Below are 17,904 nucleotides of genomic sequence, written 5' to 3' on the forward strand. Positions count from 1 at the left end.
TCTTCAATTTTATTTATTCTCTTCAGTAGTAGTTCAGATAGTTGAAATAATATGAAGTGTGAGTTGAACACACAAAAATCAGAACACAATTTTTCCTATCAAAGATCATAACAGTGGCAATGTGCAAAGTGCCACCTCTCTACCTCACCCCCTCCTCTCCCCCCATATAATAGACACACAATGAACTTTAATAAAGACAATATTCCTCCGCTGTGTGCGCCTGGGCCTCAAATAATGAAAAATATTGATTGGAAACATCTTTTAGTCGATATCACTGTGCCATCAGGGGAAAAAGGCACAAGGCCAGTGACAATACCATTCTGCAGACTACAGTGCCATCTAGGGGGGTCCATGAGGTAAAACAACTGAGAAATTCAGTTTTTACTTTTACTCCCTTATAATAAAATCAGCAGCTGCCTATTCTGTAGACCAAGTTGTATTTTGACTTATAAGCTAATATTATGGCCTAGGCCTAAGTTAGTTTAAGACAAAGTTTATAGGCAATCAAAACAACTCCTTTAGTTTAGAAGAATGCTAAGTACATAAACGGTCTTTAGATACAGCCTGACACTATAAGGGTCAAACTAAATGAAACAAATCTAAAACTTGCCCCTCTGGGACTAAACACACTTGATAACCTATACACACATTCTCAAGCTTTCATTTTGTCACAAAACTACTGGCATTGTGCCCTGTTTTAAATGTTCACACACAGACTTATATGTTTTAGTTCATTTTCATGATAGGGTTATCAGCCTTTTTCACATAATGACAACTGTTATTCTTACACAAGGCCTATTCTTTATGTGCTCCAGCAGCACTGACATGCTCCAATACTTGTGTCACTGTCAGAGATCAGCCAATCAGGAACAAGTGGGGCCTTGACAAACTTTGAAACCATGACAGTGTGTGTGAATCCATCTGACTGGATGATTGTAGACTGGATCTGAAATACTTTATAAATGTGCCTTTTAATCTACTGTTTTGTGACCACCGGTAACTCTTTTGGTTGTCATGCATTTTGCCATATTGGCCCCATTCCTCCTTCATCCCACTTATTTAAAAAATAACACTCTTTTTATTGATGCAAGATGAAATATATTTAAAAAATAGATTTACATACATGATTATATTTTACATTCTCACACAGCCCTACATTCAGTGATGTAATGTGTTATCTTTTGCCATTCCAATCTTTCTGTGTGTTACATCTGAAACACTAAAACATGGTGTAACAGTTAGGCTATTATCTATTAGCTTAAACTTCTTGAGTCTGTTCCTCCTTGTCCCACCTCATTCTATAACAAATCCCTCTTGTTCTACAATTTTAAGTGTTCATCCTACAGAATGAGAGAAAGAATTTTTAGGTAGACAAAGTTATACAAGCCTATATGGACAGGCCAATATGGATCAGCCATGCATCACTCACTGAGCTGCAGAGGCTACATTAGCACTCATTAATGACTGGCTGCAGGTGCTGAGGTTTAATAGATATATAAAACTTTATTTTGATATTAAGGAAAACACTTGATAATCAACACCAATTTCAATTTCACAACAAGGGAAAAAAAACTAAATACTTACAGAACAGAACATATTTTTCAGCACAAAGTAATAGTGCTTTCTGACCATTTCTTTATCAACACGACACAAATGGATTTGGAGAGGGGAGAGGGGAGCAATAGCTGGTCATAGCATAGGTGCTGGAACAATTCCTAAGGGATTTCTAGAACAAACTTCAAGTCCAAATCCAGATCAATAAACACCAGAGTGAAGAGTATGAAGAGGGCAAGCGATAGGAGGAAACTGCAGGAAACTGAAGCTAAAAACAAGTGCCTGCAGCAGAAGATTGCCAGATTAGAAGATGAACTGCTCCTGACAAAAATTAACCTATGGGATAGTGAAAAAGAGACCAGGAAAGCTTTGGACCATATAGAGATGGGTCAGTGGGCACTTGAAAAGGAGAGAGAGAGAAGTGCAGAACTTCAAAAAGCTCTCAGAGAAAAGGACAACATCATACGGCATCTGCAGTATGTGATAGAAAATGAGCAGCTCACAAAACAGGCCATGGTGGAAGATTTCCAGTCAGTGAAAGAGGCAATAGTGACTCTAGAACTGAGCATGGAGAAGCAGAGGAGCTGGTTTTAGTGTGAGTTGGACCTGAAAGAGGAGAAAAACAGAAAACTGGAGGAAGAACTCTCTGCAGCAGAGAATATAATAGAGGAACAAAGTTTAATGCACCAGGAAGACTTGCACTCTCAAACTTGTGAGAGAAGACTGCAAAAGGTCTGTGCAAGAGGCTAGAGTGAGGTCTGAAAAAGATGTAGAGGACATAAGGAGTCAAATAGACCACAAATGTGCTCAACTGGAGATGGAGCTGTCTAAGAACCACAAAAAAATCCATACCCTAAAGAAGGTTATGGAGGAGGTTATCTGAGAGGAGAAGGAGCCAAACAACTGCACAGAGATCCTCACATCCTTGATTACAGAGAACCAGACCCCAGAAAAGGGAGGTCCACAGACAGCAGGCTACTAGCCAGCCTCCTGAAAGCCAGACGAAAAGGCTGGAGAACGTCCTCACTAGCGACAGACCTCCAAGGAGCAGAAGAGAAGAGGGAGGCCAGCAGAAGGCAGAGCGGCATCTTGCTCAGACCAAACCAGCCACCAGAAATCAAGACCACAGAATCAGAGAAAATCAAAATCTGAACTGTCAGTTCTACACATTTCTACAGTTCTACACCACATGATTTTCAGTGGTGAAAATCATGTGGTAAGATTTTTCACCACATGTATCAGAGTTGTCCTCAACACCAAACTTTAGACCCTACCTTCTAAATCCAATCAACTACCCCTGAACCTGGGTATGAAAAACACTTGACTGTTTTTCATCAGTTTTATTGACTGAATGATTTCGCTTTGTGCTTTTTAGAGTGCAGTTGTTAGTTAGTAATTGAACGAGGATCCAGAGGAAAACTTCTTTCTTTACTGGTCCTCTACCTCAACTGTAGCATCCATAAAAAAATAAAATTAAAATTAAAAGCGTTTTGTGTAATGTTATATTTAATAATAAGGGCTTGTCACTGAATCTGAAATATTGTGTTGAACTGAGTATTTCTAACCCTCTAACGTCAGACAGTCTATGGTCCCATAAGTTGCTCATCATAAACATATGTTGAATTGAACACCTTAAAAAAACTAGAAAAGCACTCAGAGAGCGCAGACCTCCGCCAAGGACTACCCCCATTTTTGATATAAATTGCGATAAAATCAGTCTTCTGGATCAGATCCGGATCAGCCTTTGGAATATGAAAGAGGATCCCATTGTCCATCGATGAGTCAAATTCCATGGGGTTTGGTCAATAATTAACTGAGATATTGAGAAACAAAATTTTTGGCCCCATTTACCACAATGTTAACTAAAATTTCAAAGTGATCCAGAATCCAGGATTTCTTCCGGATCAACCCTAAAATGAAATCAGTTCTTCCTTTTCACATTTCCAACAAATCCTGAAAATTGCATCAAAAGTCCATAACTTTTTGAGTTATGTTGCTAACAGACAAACAAACAAACAAACAGACAAACGCCGGCAAAAACATAACCTCCTTGGCGGAGGTAATAACATTTCTAACAGATTAAACTAAATTAAAACAAGCAAGGTGCTTTACAGGATATGAAAGACAATAAAATCACAATACATTACATGTTTGTTTGTTTGTTTTTGACAATTCTAGAACAGAGAGTCCGTTTAGGTTCAAATCAATTGGATATCATCACTGAAACTGGCAACCCAAATCAGAGCCTCATGAAGCTCATTCTGCCTTCTCTTTATAATTGACAACAAATCAGCATTGCAATTGTTGTCATTATAAGCTATATGAACATTCCTACCTCATGTCTGGGGACACAGATAAGTCATGTCTGTGAAATTAACAATAAAAAAATTATAAATGAGGAATTTTTAATTTGGGCTAAAAACAGTAGCTTCAGACATTACAGTTGGTTAGCTCGTATAAACAGTACATTTCCAAAATCAATGTCTGGCGATATGTTTGAGCAGAAATCTTTCTGGGATGGGAAAGCTGCATTTGTTTGATTTGACAAATCAGACAAACATATGAAGTGTCGTGTTTTGATGGCGTCATGTGGGACTTTCCGGATACGTCACTCGGGGCTTCCGCGTTACTAGCCCTTTAGCTTCACCTGTGCCCATGTCGCCAGGCACCGTAAAGGCTGCGCATACTCCTGCGGCACACCTTACATATAAAATGTTAGTCCATTTAGGTCCCGCGATCTTTCAGATTTGGGACATGTAAAGCGAACTTCCTAAAACGAAGGAGGAAGCTGTAGACAAGATGTCAACAACGCGGCCCCTCCTCGGGTTGAGACGAGGCACCGAGCTAACGTACGACGAGCAGCCCAGCGGCAAGCTCCCTGTGGCCCCTGGGAGACCCATGCAAGACGGCAACACGGTGGACGAGTTTACGGTTCTGGAGGACAAAGAGGAAGAGCTGAAATGTGCGAAGCCGAGGGTGGAACAGGTTTTTAAGGTGGCCTTTACTATTATTGGTTTGTTGGACCACACGGGAAGCAAAACATCGCGGCAGATTTGGCTCCAGCTCCTCGGGAATAGAGACAGTGTGTCGAAAGCTAAGGTAAGAAGTTACTGAAAACATTGAAGTTTAATTATATGTTTTACATAACTGGACCGCACCAGACGTCACTCTGCACTGGACAGGTGTGTCAGTGCTCACTGATTAGCATAGCGCTGTGCCATTGTCAAATATTCATTTATTCAGAGCTTTCACAACTACACGAAATATAGTTTCAAGTGCAACTTGATCAGCTCGCCAGCACTGGGCAGAGAAGTCATTCGTATACCCTAGTAACTGTGTATGCTAGTAAACAGTTGAAGAAAGTGTATATTGCCACTCCCCCTGCCCGGATTAACTTGTGATGTAACTAATGTATCCTTGTTCCACGCCCAATTTGTATTTTACGTCTGTCATTGATTCTCGTTTTGTGAGTCATCATGTTACGCTCTGAAACTATCAGAAGTATTTTTGTTTAGACTAATGATCGAAAAATGTGTCCCAATTTCAGCCCAGTCACTGTTCTCTTTCTGTTTACCAGGAGATTCCTTCAGTGTGTCATAAGAAGTATAGACTACTATTATCCACTCCTATTCTTAAAGCCGTGTAATTACGTTTAAATCAAGATTGAGATTCAGACATCCCTAATAGTATTGATATGCTCTGACTATTTTTGTTTTGACATGGCAGTCTTTATTGTTTATGTTCAGGAACTTCACAAAGAAAGCCATTTTATGTGTTTTTGTGCTTTATGAATAAAAAAATATATATCAAAAACCATGGTTGATCAATATGAGGAAAACAAATGTGATCAGTGCCCTGCCTTACATGTATTCTTGTGTTTGTGTGGCAGGAGTACATCCGAGGCCTGTGTGATCCAGAGCTTGTAAAAGAAGAGTGTTACCCTGTGGACATGCATTGTATCTTCGCGGGTGCTCGCGGCCTCTTCCTCGACAGGCTCATACGAGACACAAGTGCAGAGGTTCAGGTACCTGAGCCCGGGAGACTGCGGCTCTTGGGACAGGCAGAACCTGTGGTGATGGCCCAAAGTAGGGTTCAGCAGTTTGTAGCATTGTTTCAGGTGTGGCTCGCTAGTTAATTTGTAATAATAAAACCAAAACAATGTTCATGAATAAAAATATGTTAATTGTATGGTTCAGGACAAAACAAGTTTACCTAGTGACAGAGAACCAGCATTGAAGCGAGCTTTCAAGTCCTTTGTGGAGGAGAGGGATGACAAGTACACTATGGAGCTTCTGCTTCTGCCCAGCGCCCTGAAGGAGGAGCTACTGGGCTTGGCACACAGCCCCACTGGTTCTAGTGCATCTCCAATGGTTAGTCCTAAGGTGTAGTGCCACATCTTAACATTATTATGTATTATATTATTTATTGGCTGATTTGTTTTACTTTGTTTTAACAGGCACTTAATCAGAGTATAGCAGAGGTGGAACAAGATCGATCTCAGAGTAGCACTCCTGTGACTGAGCTCTCCCACCGTATCCTGGATGCTAGTTTTGATGAAAAGGGGACGAATGGCCCCTCTGCAGCTCCCAAAGCAGGAGGTGGAATAGGACTGGGACCTGAGGTGCTTCTGCTCAATGGTACACGACCCAGCCACAAGAGGCGCTCATCAGCAAGTGAGACCAGAGACACAAAGAGACAATATTCCCTGGAGCGTAGAGAGGACTCACCAGAAAGGGCTCGCGAGCGGGAAAGACGGGATAGAGAAGGCAGAGGGGGCAGCGCCAGCTGTCGATCCAAAACCCCCTGTTCAACCTCAACCTTCTGCTCCAAGGCCAACACTGTCGGCCCCATCATGATGACCGCTAGTGAGGGCAACCTGGATGATGGAGAGGCAGTCAGCCCAGAAACCAATCTCCGCTGCTTAGTCAATTTTTTTAGGTGAATCGGATTTTTATTTTTGGCCAATAATTTTTTCATGCTTTATTTATTTCAAAGTGATAAAAATGTGTTGATACAGTTTTAATTATCGAGTTATTGTTTTTGGATATACCTTTTTATATCTGTAGTCTTTTATACAGTATTCAGCTCTTATGTATATATGTTAAACAGTAACTTTCTAGTAACATTTCTTTATGTTGTTTAGAACAATGGGATACCAGCAAGAAGTAGTGGAGCGTGTTGTGAGACAAGAAGCGGGTCAAACAGAAGATACATTTGTGTTGCTGGAGAAGATTGATGAAGAAACCAAACGATTGAAAGGAGTGACAAACTCCTCACGCTCTCCAGACGCCCCATCATCTTCCTCATGTTCATCCACTAACATGTCTCAGTGCAGAGGAAAGGACTGGGACTACAACAGGGCATTGGTGGATTCAGGAAAAGCAAAAGAAAACATTCGACCGAACCAGCAAGCAGGAAGTAGTAATGGCCTCGGCCACCGAAGACAGTGCAGCCACAGCGAGACCAGCACCCAGCAGGTAACAACCTGCTGTCTTCCATGGGATGTTCACAATAAATACAAAATAACCAAATTAACCTGTCTTTCAGATTGTTGCAATCAAGAGGAGCTCGAGTGCTCAAGGAGGAGCAGGAAACTATGAAGTCATCACAATCGATGACGATGACGATGATGAAGGTGAAGACGAAGTCATCCCCAAAGAAACCAAAGCGGGTGATAACAGGACATGTCCCATGTTGGCTGTGAGCCATCAGGACCCCAGAACAGAGTACTTGGCCCGTGGTGGAAGTGGGGTGACTCAGAAGGACTATTTATCCAGGGGTGGAACTAAGACTTTGGGGGGATCAGTTAAACTGGAGACAGTGACAGCACTGCGGAGTACACCTCAGTGGCTAACAGCCACCAGCTCCATGTCTTCAATTCCCAGTGTAAGTATTTCTATTTGTAGAACACTTTTTAAAAGTTCTTATTAGAAGTATGTTTTTATTTACTGTTTTTAGTCGGCTCAGGCCATTAACCGACCTCCAGCATCATCTTGTCAAACGATTGGCCATGGTGGTTTCAATGGTGCACGAATGCCTCCAGCCAGTGAGCCCCCAGTGCCCCCGGTCACTGGTTTAGCTCGTTTCCACCAGTCTTTGAGGACTCCCTATACTCTGACACTGCCAAATGAACCTGGGCGGCCTGGTCTGAGACACATCATCATTGATGGCAGCAATGTGGCAATGGCGTGAGTCTGCACACTGACAGAACACTGCACTGAACATATGCAAATCAATCATAAGGCTTGTGCTGGTGTGGCTATTGTTTGAGAAAACTTTTGAGAAGTGAAAGTAGATTTAAATACACTACAGCAGACACATGCTATTCATACAGTTGGACAAACATATTTTGCTGCTTTGTATTCACTCCATATTTTACAGTAGAGTGGAGGTGGAGGTGAGCTACAAAAATATGCTGCAACAATGTACAACCAGACTTTATCATTGCATGTATTATTGCTGAATATTACACAAGTTTATCATCACTACAGGTAGGCCAGTGATATTTTAGTGCTTGGCCATCAGCCTTAAATCTCCAGCAGAGGTCAATATTTTGTTTGGGCCAATCAAATAAAACCTAAAGAATTTATAATAAATCTTTACTTGACTATTGCCCTTCTTCTTGGCCCAAAAATATTGGCAGAACTTATCGGCCAGCCAAATCCATATCGCCCATGAAGAAAACCATATTGATCGATCTCTCATTATTATCTTCAGTGATGTATAACAAAACAAAAAGCAGTTCAAATGTGTAAATATTTATTTGGCAATATGCTAATTATACTTCCATTAAGGCAAATAATCATTGTATATAAATGCAATTTCAAATTTCACTTTCATTCTGAAATTTCCTTGGTAGTAGGCCTTCAGCAGCTGATTTTAATAATTGTAGTGACTGAATGCTGTCTGTTGACTTTGACAGTAGCATATATTTTGTTTAGAATTCTCCATTGCACAATAGATTTGAAATAATTGTTTGGCTAGCTGATGAGAAATAATCGCCGCCAGCTAGTCTACTTCTAAAATAATTTTTAATTGCAACCCTACGTGATTAGTGGAACTTCCCTGTATTGTGACTGTGACTATGTTATGTAGTCATGTAGATCTGTAAACGTGTAGTGTAGTTTGTTTTTTCCCTGTCTGCACTACGACATTGTGAGGCCTCAGAGCAAAAATACAAGAGGCTCAAATAAGAAATCTATAAAGCTGACTTATGGTAGATGCTTTAAAAACTGTATTAATTCATATCCCAATAAGCCTGTCACAGTAATTACTATATCGACTTATCTTTCAATATATATATATATAAAAGCTGAAACAATATATATTTGGGTCTCAATATTTATCGTGGGTAATTTTTCTGTACAAGAGTGTAGAGATTTTTGCCATTTTCTTGTAATAAACATAAGATTTGAGCTGTACTGAGTAGTATAAATAACTTATTTGTCTAATTATCAGTTCTTTCTGCCTTTTTATTTGTTGCAGGCCTTTTAATATTGTCTTTTTAAAAATAGGCTTATTATAATAATATATATTTATCTTGCTTTGTTTTGCAGAATTTCTCTTTAGCAATATATCGCACTTTAAAATTTACAGGCCTATATCCCAAGCCTTTTTATTTTGAAATTAGGAACTTTTAACCACTTCAACATCACCTTGTCTTTTACTCTGAGCATTACTTAACAATGTGAGTGTTGTGTATTTGACAGTTTCTCCTTTTTTGCTCCTTTTTTCTATGTTCCGCCATTTGTGCTGTGCAGCCACGGCCTTAATCGATTCTTCTCCTGTCGGGGAATAGCGTTGGCTGTGGAGGTTTTCTGGAGGCGGGGCCACAGGGAGATCACGGTGTTTGTGCCTCAGTGGAGACAGAAAAGAGACAGACTCACAACAGGTACGAAGCACATCAGAAAATCATGTTTTCACAGCTTTGTATTATTATCATAAACTCTTAATATAATCTTTGTTCCAGAGCAACATTTTCTGAACCAGCTTGAAGATCTCCGGTTGCTGTCATTCACTCCCTCCAGAGAGGTCTGTGGACAAAGAATAGCCTCACATGATGATAGGTACGTGAAACCTATATAGAACACCTATAGCCTTTCTCTATTGTCAGGAGGTACCAAAAAATGACATTCAGAGTTCAGATTTCAGTGTCATCTTAAATATTAATGCTTCTAGATTTGTTTATAATGTGTAGTTTGAACAGAATCCTACCTTTTAATTGTATATTGCAATCTCAAAACTTGCAAGTGTGCAATTAATTTTTTTAATTCTTTTTTTTTTTCATTATTATTTTTTCAAAAGGTATGCAGGTCCATTAAACATGGTTTCCCTATATTATTCAGTCCTTTTAATTTTTATTTTGAGTGAATGTTTGTTGCTTTAATTTCCCAGTTTTACCTTCCCCATATACATGCACACTGCTTTGTACTCTGTGCTATAGTCATTGTCTTGCCATCTTGAACTGCAGCTATAGGGGCCGTCAGCATGGTCTGTCAGTGTGGTGCTTTTTAGTGATGACGTTTTAGAGTGATGTTGCAGTTCTATATCGTTTCCACCAAATTGCACTTTAAAATGAACAGTAAAATTTTTAAATCTGTGTCTTAAAGATTATAAATAAATTCCAGAAAAAAACAGGAACACACTTTGCATCTACGTTCTAACTCTAGCCAGTTTCCGCCTCAATCCCCCTGGGTCACAGTAGCAGCTTAATGGAAAGATGTCATGTGAACGCGTATTCAGGAAAACCCAGAATAGGGTTGGTTACCATCAGTGCATTGTATTGTAACACTCAGTTCCTTCTGAGAGTGACTCAGCTTCTCCACTATCCCACTGTCTATTTGAAAAGGTTTTTGTTTGTCAGGTTCTTGCTGCATCTTGCTGAAAAGACTGATGGCGTTATTGTAACCAATGACAACCTGAGGGACTTTGTTAAAACCTCAGAGACCTGGCGCTGGATTATTCAGGAGCGGTATGTTTCACTCATTCACAAAACACTTTTCACTCTGCAATTAAAAATAGTTCACTTTTTATTCTCTATTTACTTTAGGTTGCTTCAGTTTACATTTGTAGAGGACCACTTTATGATTCCAGATGATCCACTTGGAAGAAAAGGGCCTCACATAGATGAATTCCTCCGAAAAGATGCCAGGTTTGTTTTAGAATAGGACCCAAGTCTACACTCTATTACCCACTCTCTCTCTACCCTCTATATTACTCTATCTACCCTTTATTATTATGATTATTGAAAAAGTTTTAAGCGTGCCACATTGCATGACCCCTAGGATATCTATATCCAGGACTTATCAGAGGCTTTAATTCATCCACTGTCACATCCACCCACCAGTGTCTGTGGAGTTCCCATATCACACACTCACTGGGGTTGTGTCTTCCTGCAGGCGGCTTCCTATGACCCCCCCTCCTCTGAGACCTCCAGACCTGCGGCCCAGCTCCCATCAGCAGCAGGCTGTGTATGCTCCAGGGCTGCACTCCTCTCACCCCTCTGTTTCCATTCCCCCTTTTCCCCACACTGGACTCTCTCACCCCAACGCCCACTGGTCACACTCGGGCCCCCCGGAGTGGCACCCACCGCGCCGATCGCCTTCCCCTTCACCTTCTCCCCCTCCCCAACGCTCTCCAGGAGAAACATCAGAGCTCAAGAAGAAACTCTATGACATCTTCCCTGACCAAAAGCAACGCATTGACCGCATCCTCAGTGACAACCCTTATATGAGGGACCTGAACGCACTATCTGGACTGCTGCTGGGCTGACTGTTCAGACCTCATTATTAAACTTATTTATTTTTATCGGCAGCCACAAGGAGATTTGTTGATTATTATTTACAAAGAACTGGTATAAAAGGAGCTGCTACCAACTGAAGTGGGGGCAGAGACGCTTTCTCTTTTTTGTTGAAACTTGTTAGTAGTGTTACACTGGTTAAAAACAAACACGGAAAAACATGTAACCATTGCAGGGGAGTAAAATATACACAGAACGAATGTGGACCCAACTTGCCCAATAGAAAGAGTTTTTTGATCTCAGCAATGCCAATTACATTTTAATAGATCTCCAAATATACCAGCACACTTAAATTAGATCATTAAACTTGTAGTCCAGTTTTACCTGAGACTTTCTTATTAGCATGGCATTCGTCCAATTTTGTTTTAGTTCTGTTCTGTTCTTATGTCTCCATCCAGATATTTGATCTGGCATTTGGTGCCATGAAACACTACAGGTTTCTTTTTTTCCGAAAATGCCAACATATACATTAGATTTCAGTGGAATCTGTCTTCAGTGTTATTTTTTCTGTCTCCCTGACCATGGATGGCATATAATATGTACTATATCTGAGTTTTGTAGTATAAGAAACACTTAGAAGCATTGTAAAAAGTCTGCACAAAAACCTTAACAGTGCTGAACACGTTTGTTCGTTCTTGCTCTGTTGTTAAATATAAATGAAGGATTCTTAATTTCATGACTTTATATCTTTCTGTTTTGTAAATACGAGCTTTGGGCCTCAGTGCACATAAGGTTTTATGGTTGTGTGGTTGTGAAAAGACTACACAAATACACCAGTCCCATAAACATTCAGTTATGTCTTCTGTCTTTGTGATTTATTAATGGTATTAGTTGGAATTAAATGAAACGGTATTCTTGGTACACGAATAGTAATTATTATTAAAGCCGCGCGCGGCGATGGTGGCCCTCGCCCCGGCGCGCACCGCCCCCCCACGCGACCTCCGGGGACTCGCGACCGCCCCGGCACGCCACTCTCTTCCCGACATCCGCCCAGGCCGACAGCTCGTCCATTAGACACGTTACATAATGCACCTTTAAATATTTTCAGGAGTCATTGCGCCCCTGCTGGCCAACAGTGGAAAATGCACCATGTCCAAAATAGACTTTGACTTGTAATCATGCATAGAATTTAATTCCCGAATTTGGTACAAATCCAATAATGTTGACATGTCATGTCTGTGGTAGGGGGCGCTATAGTGTTCACTTCTCATATGTTTTATAGTGTATTATATTCAGGCTGGGATCAGGCATTAGTGATTCAAATTTCAGCACGATCGGACAAAACCTGTTTCTGTAATAAATTTTGTACTATTTATTTGGGGAGTCGTTGCGCCCCTACTGGCCACCGTGAAAAATGCATCATGTCCATAATAGAATTTTTTGCTTGTCATCATGCATAGAATTTAATCCCCAAATTTGGTACTAATCAGAAAATGTTGATGTTTCATGTCTATGCTAGGGGGCGCTATAGAGTTCACTTTTCATATGTTTTATAGTGTATTATATTCAGGCTGTGATGACGCATTAGTGATTCAAATTTCAGCACAATCGGACAAAGCCTGTCTGTGCAATAATTTTTTTAACTATTTGTTGGGGGAGTCTTTGCGCCCCTGCTGGCCAATGGTGGAAAATGCATCATGTCCGTAATAAACTTTTTTGCTTGTAATCATACATAGAATTTAATCCCCGAATTTGGTACTAATCCGATAATGTTGACGTTTCATGTCTATGCTAGGGGGCGCTATAGAGTTCACTTTTATTAGATTTCATATTTCATTACATTCAGGCCGGGATCACACAATTGTGATTTGAATTTGAGTTCTCTAGGACAATGCCTGTGGCCGTGACAGGTCACCGAAAAAACAGGAAATGAAGGTGTTTTTCGCCGGCGTGCTACGGGCGAACCGTAAGGAGTATCCCAAAAATCTTTTTGTAGACACTCAAGTCGAAACGGCGCCGAATGTTTGATCCAATATGGCCGACTTCCTGTTCGTCATAGGGTCATGCTCCAATTCATCTTTTGGCTTGTCTCATTGTTCTCTATCACTGTTCCGAATTTCATTTACCTGCGACAAACTTTGCCTGTCCACACTCCCATAGGGGTCCAATTCTAGGTGGCGCTGTTGAGTCGGGTCACTCGGGTCATTGTTGCGATGCCCATTTTATCAAATTTTTCGCCGGGCCGATCGATCTGGACCCCGGTTTGGGGACTTTTCGTCCATGTTCAGGGGGTCAAAAAGGCGATTCAATGTGGGGAAAAAGAAAAAAAAAAAAAAAAGAAAGAAACCGGCGAAGAACAATAGCCCTCGCCAGTTACTTCGTTACTGGCTCGGGCCAATATATACCATTTGTGTGCTGCAGATTTATTTTTCTCTGGGTTTTAAAAATACACTTGTGCAAATTATCCACTAGGGGTCAGTGTTTATCTCAAAATGTACATTGGTTTAAGATGATGCCCACTGCTGTTCAGTAACGCTAAGGCAATGAAGTTGTGGTCCCAGTTGAGTGCCCTCATCTGTCATCCTGCATTTGGGCCTTTCATTTAGCGACTGGAGCAATGAAATGTACAGCTTTGCTACAATATCCACTGAAGCTGCAGAGAACTGCTGTAAACGCAGCTGTGCCCATTACTATGGAGATGTTGTTGAACTAAGAATAAGTGCCGCTGAATAAGTGATTATGTTCCCCACTGTGGTCAGACTGCTATAGGGGGAGGCTATACTGTGCCACAGCACTGCCATGTAACCCCAAACTAGGTCTGATTGAATTTAACATTGCCTCTACTGGGATAATGCTACTTTAAGTCTCAACTTTAGAGTCTTCTCTTACAATCATAACAATGAATTTAGACTTGATAATTGTGACCTTGGACGATTAAATATGGAACCACACTCTTTAATATCTATTGGTTCAGAATGATTTGCCATAGCAATTAACAGTTTACAAAACATTTTCTCTTAGTGTCCGAGTATTAATTTTTCATTCCCTAATAAATCTGGCTAACTTGGAAGCTGTAAAATATTAACTGTTTGTGTGAAATTTATTCTGGAAAAAAAAAAAAGTATAATTAGATGTTTTATTTTAAGTTGATTTAATGTAAATTGTACTGGATGCAATGAGATAATTTGGTCCACCCCTACTCCCATAAGAAACGACTGTGAGAATTATATGAAAGGTTATTTCACAATGAATTTGTGCCTATAGTTTTTACATTTTTTTGGTGTTTGACATGGCAGAGTTTGTAAGAAGCAAGTGAAATTATGTGTATTTTTAGGTGAAAATTCAAATTACTCTGGCAAAAAATAATCCATATTTATTTCAAAATATCTTCTGCCACAAAACACTTTTATACAACAGGGTGAAAAAAATTCAAATTCGATTTTATTTATGGGTTTGATTTCTGATATGCTAAACATGAACTGCTTTCTTGACCTTCCAAAACACCACATTTTTAAATGGCTGAAGTCTTCAATGAGAAGTAGAAGCTGATATCATGCTGAAGTTGAAGCTTGAAGAAACTTCAGTGTTGGGGCATCAGATGAAAGGGTGCTCATCCGGGCCTAGTGGTGGGAAGCAGCTCTCACAAAGTCTGTAATTATGCATTTTTCTAATGGAGATTATGGAGTGTGGACCCACCATGGTTTATGGCTCAGAACTTGGTACTACACCCTTGTTGAAACAAAAGCTGCCCAAACACTGAAAGGTAATATGTAGCTTCCTGGATACTGGATATTGGGGGATTTGAAGGTGGACACTGTAGGTGTTCAAAAATCACAACAACATTATATAAGGGGACCACTGAATGCTGTGTACTTACAGCACGTGTTTTGTACAAAGACAGACCATAACCTCTTTTTGTTACATGTGCAACAACAGCAGCTGCATTACAGTAACTAAATACCAAATGCATTTACTGATACTAGCCCAAACCAAGTTCACTGCTGTTATGCAAATTTCTTCATTAAGTGTCTCACTTATTATTTATTTCTTATTAATAATCAAATGGCGGCACGGTGCTTGAGTGGCTAGCACTTCCATCCCCAGGTCGCCTGGGCCTTTCTGTGTGGAGTTTGCATGTTTCTCCCCCCCTGTCTGGATGGGTTTCCTCTGGGCGCTCCGGTTTCCTCCATCAACCCAAAACATGCTACACAGGTCTCCAGAACAGTTCATAGTCAAGGTCAGTTAAATACAATCAATCAATGAACCTGCCCAGGGACTACAGGTGGAAATTAGCACTTATGCTACAACCTGATGTACAATGCATCTCTCCTGTTAAGGTTAATGCAAAAACTAAATAAATGATCAATTTAATTCAAAGGAATTCCCTGAAGGTAAATGCTTCACTCTCATTTCATTTGCAATGAGGCCAAATGTGAAGTTGCACTTAAGTTATAAAAGCCGTGGTGAGGAGACATCTTTAATGTCCTGTGACGCAGTTGAAGAAGGTAACTTTTGTTGCCTGGCAAATCCAGAATAACTCTGGTTCCCACCGCTCCATCGCGCCTCGTCCCAGAGCCACACATGATTGTGCAATCTTAATTTTGTTTTTTTGTTTTTTCAGTGACACACGTGAAACGAAGGAGCTCACTGGTGACTTACCATTTACAATCAAGATTAAATTCCTCTCTCTTCAAAATAACATTCCTCATTGGTTCCTGGCTCATCCAGCTGTCAATCACACCCATCTGAACTCAGGGATATTCAACAGTGATCAGATTCACATCTTCATACAGTATTGAAGAAATGTGTATTCTGGATCCCAGACGACACTTTTGAAAGAATCTTCATAGATGAGAGATTGTTTAACAGGAAAATTAAAGTATGTTACATGAGAGAAATCTGGTGGAGTCATCTCTGATATTGTTCCCAAACAGCAAGGCTAAAAATCTTAAAACTATGTGGGAAAGGTGTTTATCTCAGATCATATTTGAAGATGAAACATGGGACAAATAATGGTGCATAGGTCAGAGAGCCTGGGGTTAATTTATTGCATTTATTAAAATGTATCAAGGCTCCATAAGATTGGTATTAGTAAACAGACTGCTGTTTTTCGTGGCTGATTGTTTAGAAACCAGAGCAACAGGTGGCCTTTTTTATGTATATATTTTATGGGCAGCAGGACTGATTTGGATAATGTTTCCCAAATGATATGCCAAACTTATCCACAGACCTGTTTTACTGCAACTCATAAGAGAGCTGTGCTGTTACATTTTGTGCAGGGCTAGTTTCACTAAAGTGTTCACATCAAGCTTGATGTATTTTCTTTAGTTAGGTGGTCAACTGAATCAACATGTGAGATTGTGAAAGGATGCTGAGAAGTGTGAATGACAAAAGCAAAGCAGTCCTTTAGTTTTTTGTGTGTTTATTCTTTCCTAAATAATAACAATAATGCACTGTGCATTACCCATTTACTCCCCACTCTGCAGTGCAGTGTAGGTGAAGTGCATTGCCTATGGACACAACAACATTTTTTGCCACCAGTGCCTCACTAAATGTTACTTTTTTTCTATTCTGTTCTATTTTAAAAGTTTAATTAAAAAATAAGTTGTAGTCAAATAGATATGATAGAAATAAAATAATAAGGAAAAAAACTGGCCATACATTTTTCAGGACATTAGCCTAGGCCTATAAAAAGCTTGGCATCTGGCTCCACCTCTCCTGCTCCACCAACAAAAGCTCCACAGCTCACAGAGGACTGTGCCTAAAGCTGCTCCAGAAATGCTGAAGAACCCTTTGTTCTAACTGGACCTGATTCCTGACAGCTTTAATCTTTCAGTTCTCAATTAAGTTTATGTTTTGTTTTTCCCACTATATTGTAAGTCTCTTTCCTCAGTCGTATCAGAGTTTGACATTTGGCTCTGAATCTCCCCACTTCCTTCTCTTCTTTTCCCTTTCCCCCTCTCATGCATTCTTCTCTTTAGTATCTGACCTCCTCCACAGCATGGCTTCACTTTTAAACACCATCCAACTCACGCACATGTGACTGCTGGATCCTTGTTTGGATTCAGTCATGAAAAGTTTTGACTCTCCAGATCTCCAGAAACCCACATTTCCATGTGTGAAAGTACTCATTATATCTTCAGCTATGCACATTAGGAGATTTCAAACATGTCTGAAATAAATACAGTAAATACACATATTATGCATTTTGTTTCCTTACATGATCATTTATGAGAAACTGAAAATTCTTCCTTACTGCAACAGGACTAAAGTTCTACTACTTTACATTGTGTCATCATAATAATCAAGTCAGAAGAATCCCAGCATCATCATCTGTGGTAACACATCAGCTCTTTGACCTATCGGTGCGACTGTCTATGTAATACCACTCTCAGCATCATACACCATATTTCATTATGTTTGTTGCATGCTGCAAGCGCAGGATACAACAGACTGTTGTTTCTCAGAGGTTACTGAAGTGTGTGAATAAGGACTCACTTACATCCCATAAGCCTCTGCTCACAACAGGACAATGGGATTACATTTTCAAGAGTGCGGTCTCTGCTGTTGCCTGAACCCTACTGTCTTGTGCACTAGACTGCTACTGCTAG

The 17,904-nt window shown here is 40.2% G+C and overlaps 1 protein-coding gene across 1 annotated transcript; it reads left to right on the forward strand.

Annotated features, from left to right (window-relative positions):
• The first annotated feature begins 4,166 nt into the window (after positions 1–4,166).
• Positions 4,167–12,145, forward strand: n4bp1 (nedd4 binding protein 1). The gene is made up of 12 exons (XM_055155600.1): positions 4,167–4,653; positions 5,444–5,671; positions 5,751–5,924; positions 6,011–6,492; positions 6,698–7,031; positions 7,102–7,440; positions 7,513–7,742; positions 9,315–9,445; positions 9,524–9,620; positions 10,418–10,525; positions 10,604–10,705; positions 10,953–12,145. The coding sequence occupies exons 1-12, from the start codon at positions 4,354–4,356 to the stop codon at positions 11,323–11,325; spliced, it is 2,898 nt and encodes a 965-aa protein (XP_055011575.1). The 5' UTR covers positions 4,167–4,353; the 3' UTR covers positions 11,326–12,145.
• The last annotated feature ends 5,759 nt before the right edge of the window (positions 12,146–17,904 follow it).

This window comes from Boleophthalmus pectinirostris, unplaced genomic scaffold, assembly GCF_026225935.1.
Source record: "Boleophthalmus pectinirostris isolate CB_2022bp ecotype Guang Dong unplaced genomic scaffold, ASM2622593v1 HiC_scaffold_2, whole genome shotgun sequence".
NCBI classification, from domain to species: Eukaryota; Metazoa; Chordata; class Actinopteri; order Gobiiformes; family Gobiidae; genus Boleophthalmus; species Boleophthalmus pectinirostris.

Coding starts and splice junctions, on each gene's coding strand:
- n4bp1 (XM_055155600.1), top strand. CDS start 4,354: ATGTCAACAACGCGGCCCCTCCTCGGGTTGAGACGAGGCACCGAGCTA. Junction 7,441..7,512: donor CCATGTCTTCAATTCCCAGT/GTAAGTATTTCT, acceptor TACTGTTTTTAG/TCGGCTCAGGCCATTAACCG. Junction 9,621..10,417: donor ATAGCCTCACATGATGATAG/GTACGTGAAACC, acceptor TTTGTTTGTCAG/GTTCTTGCTGCATCTTGCTG.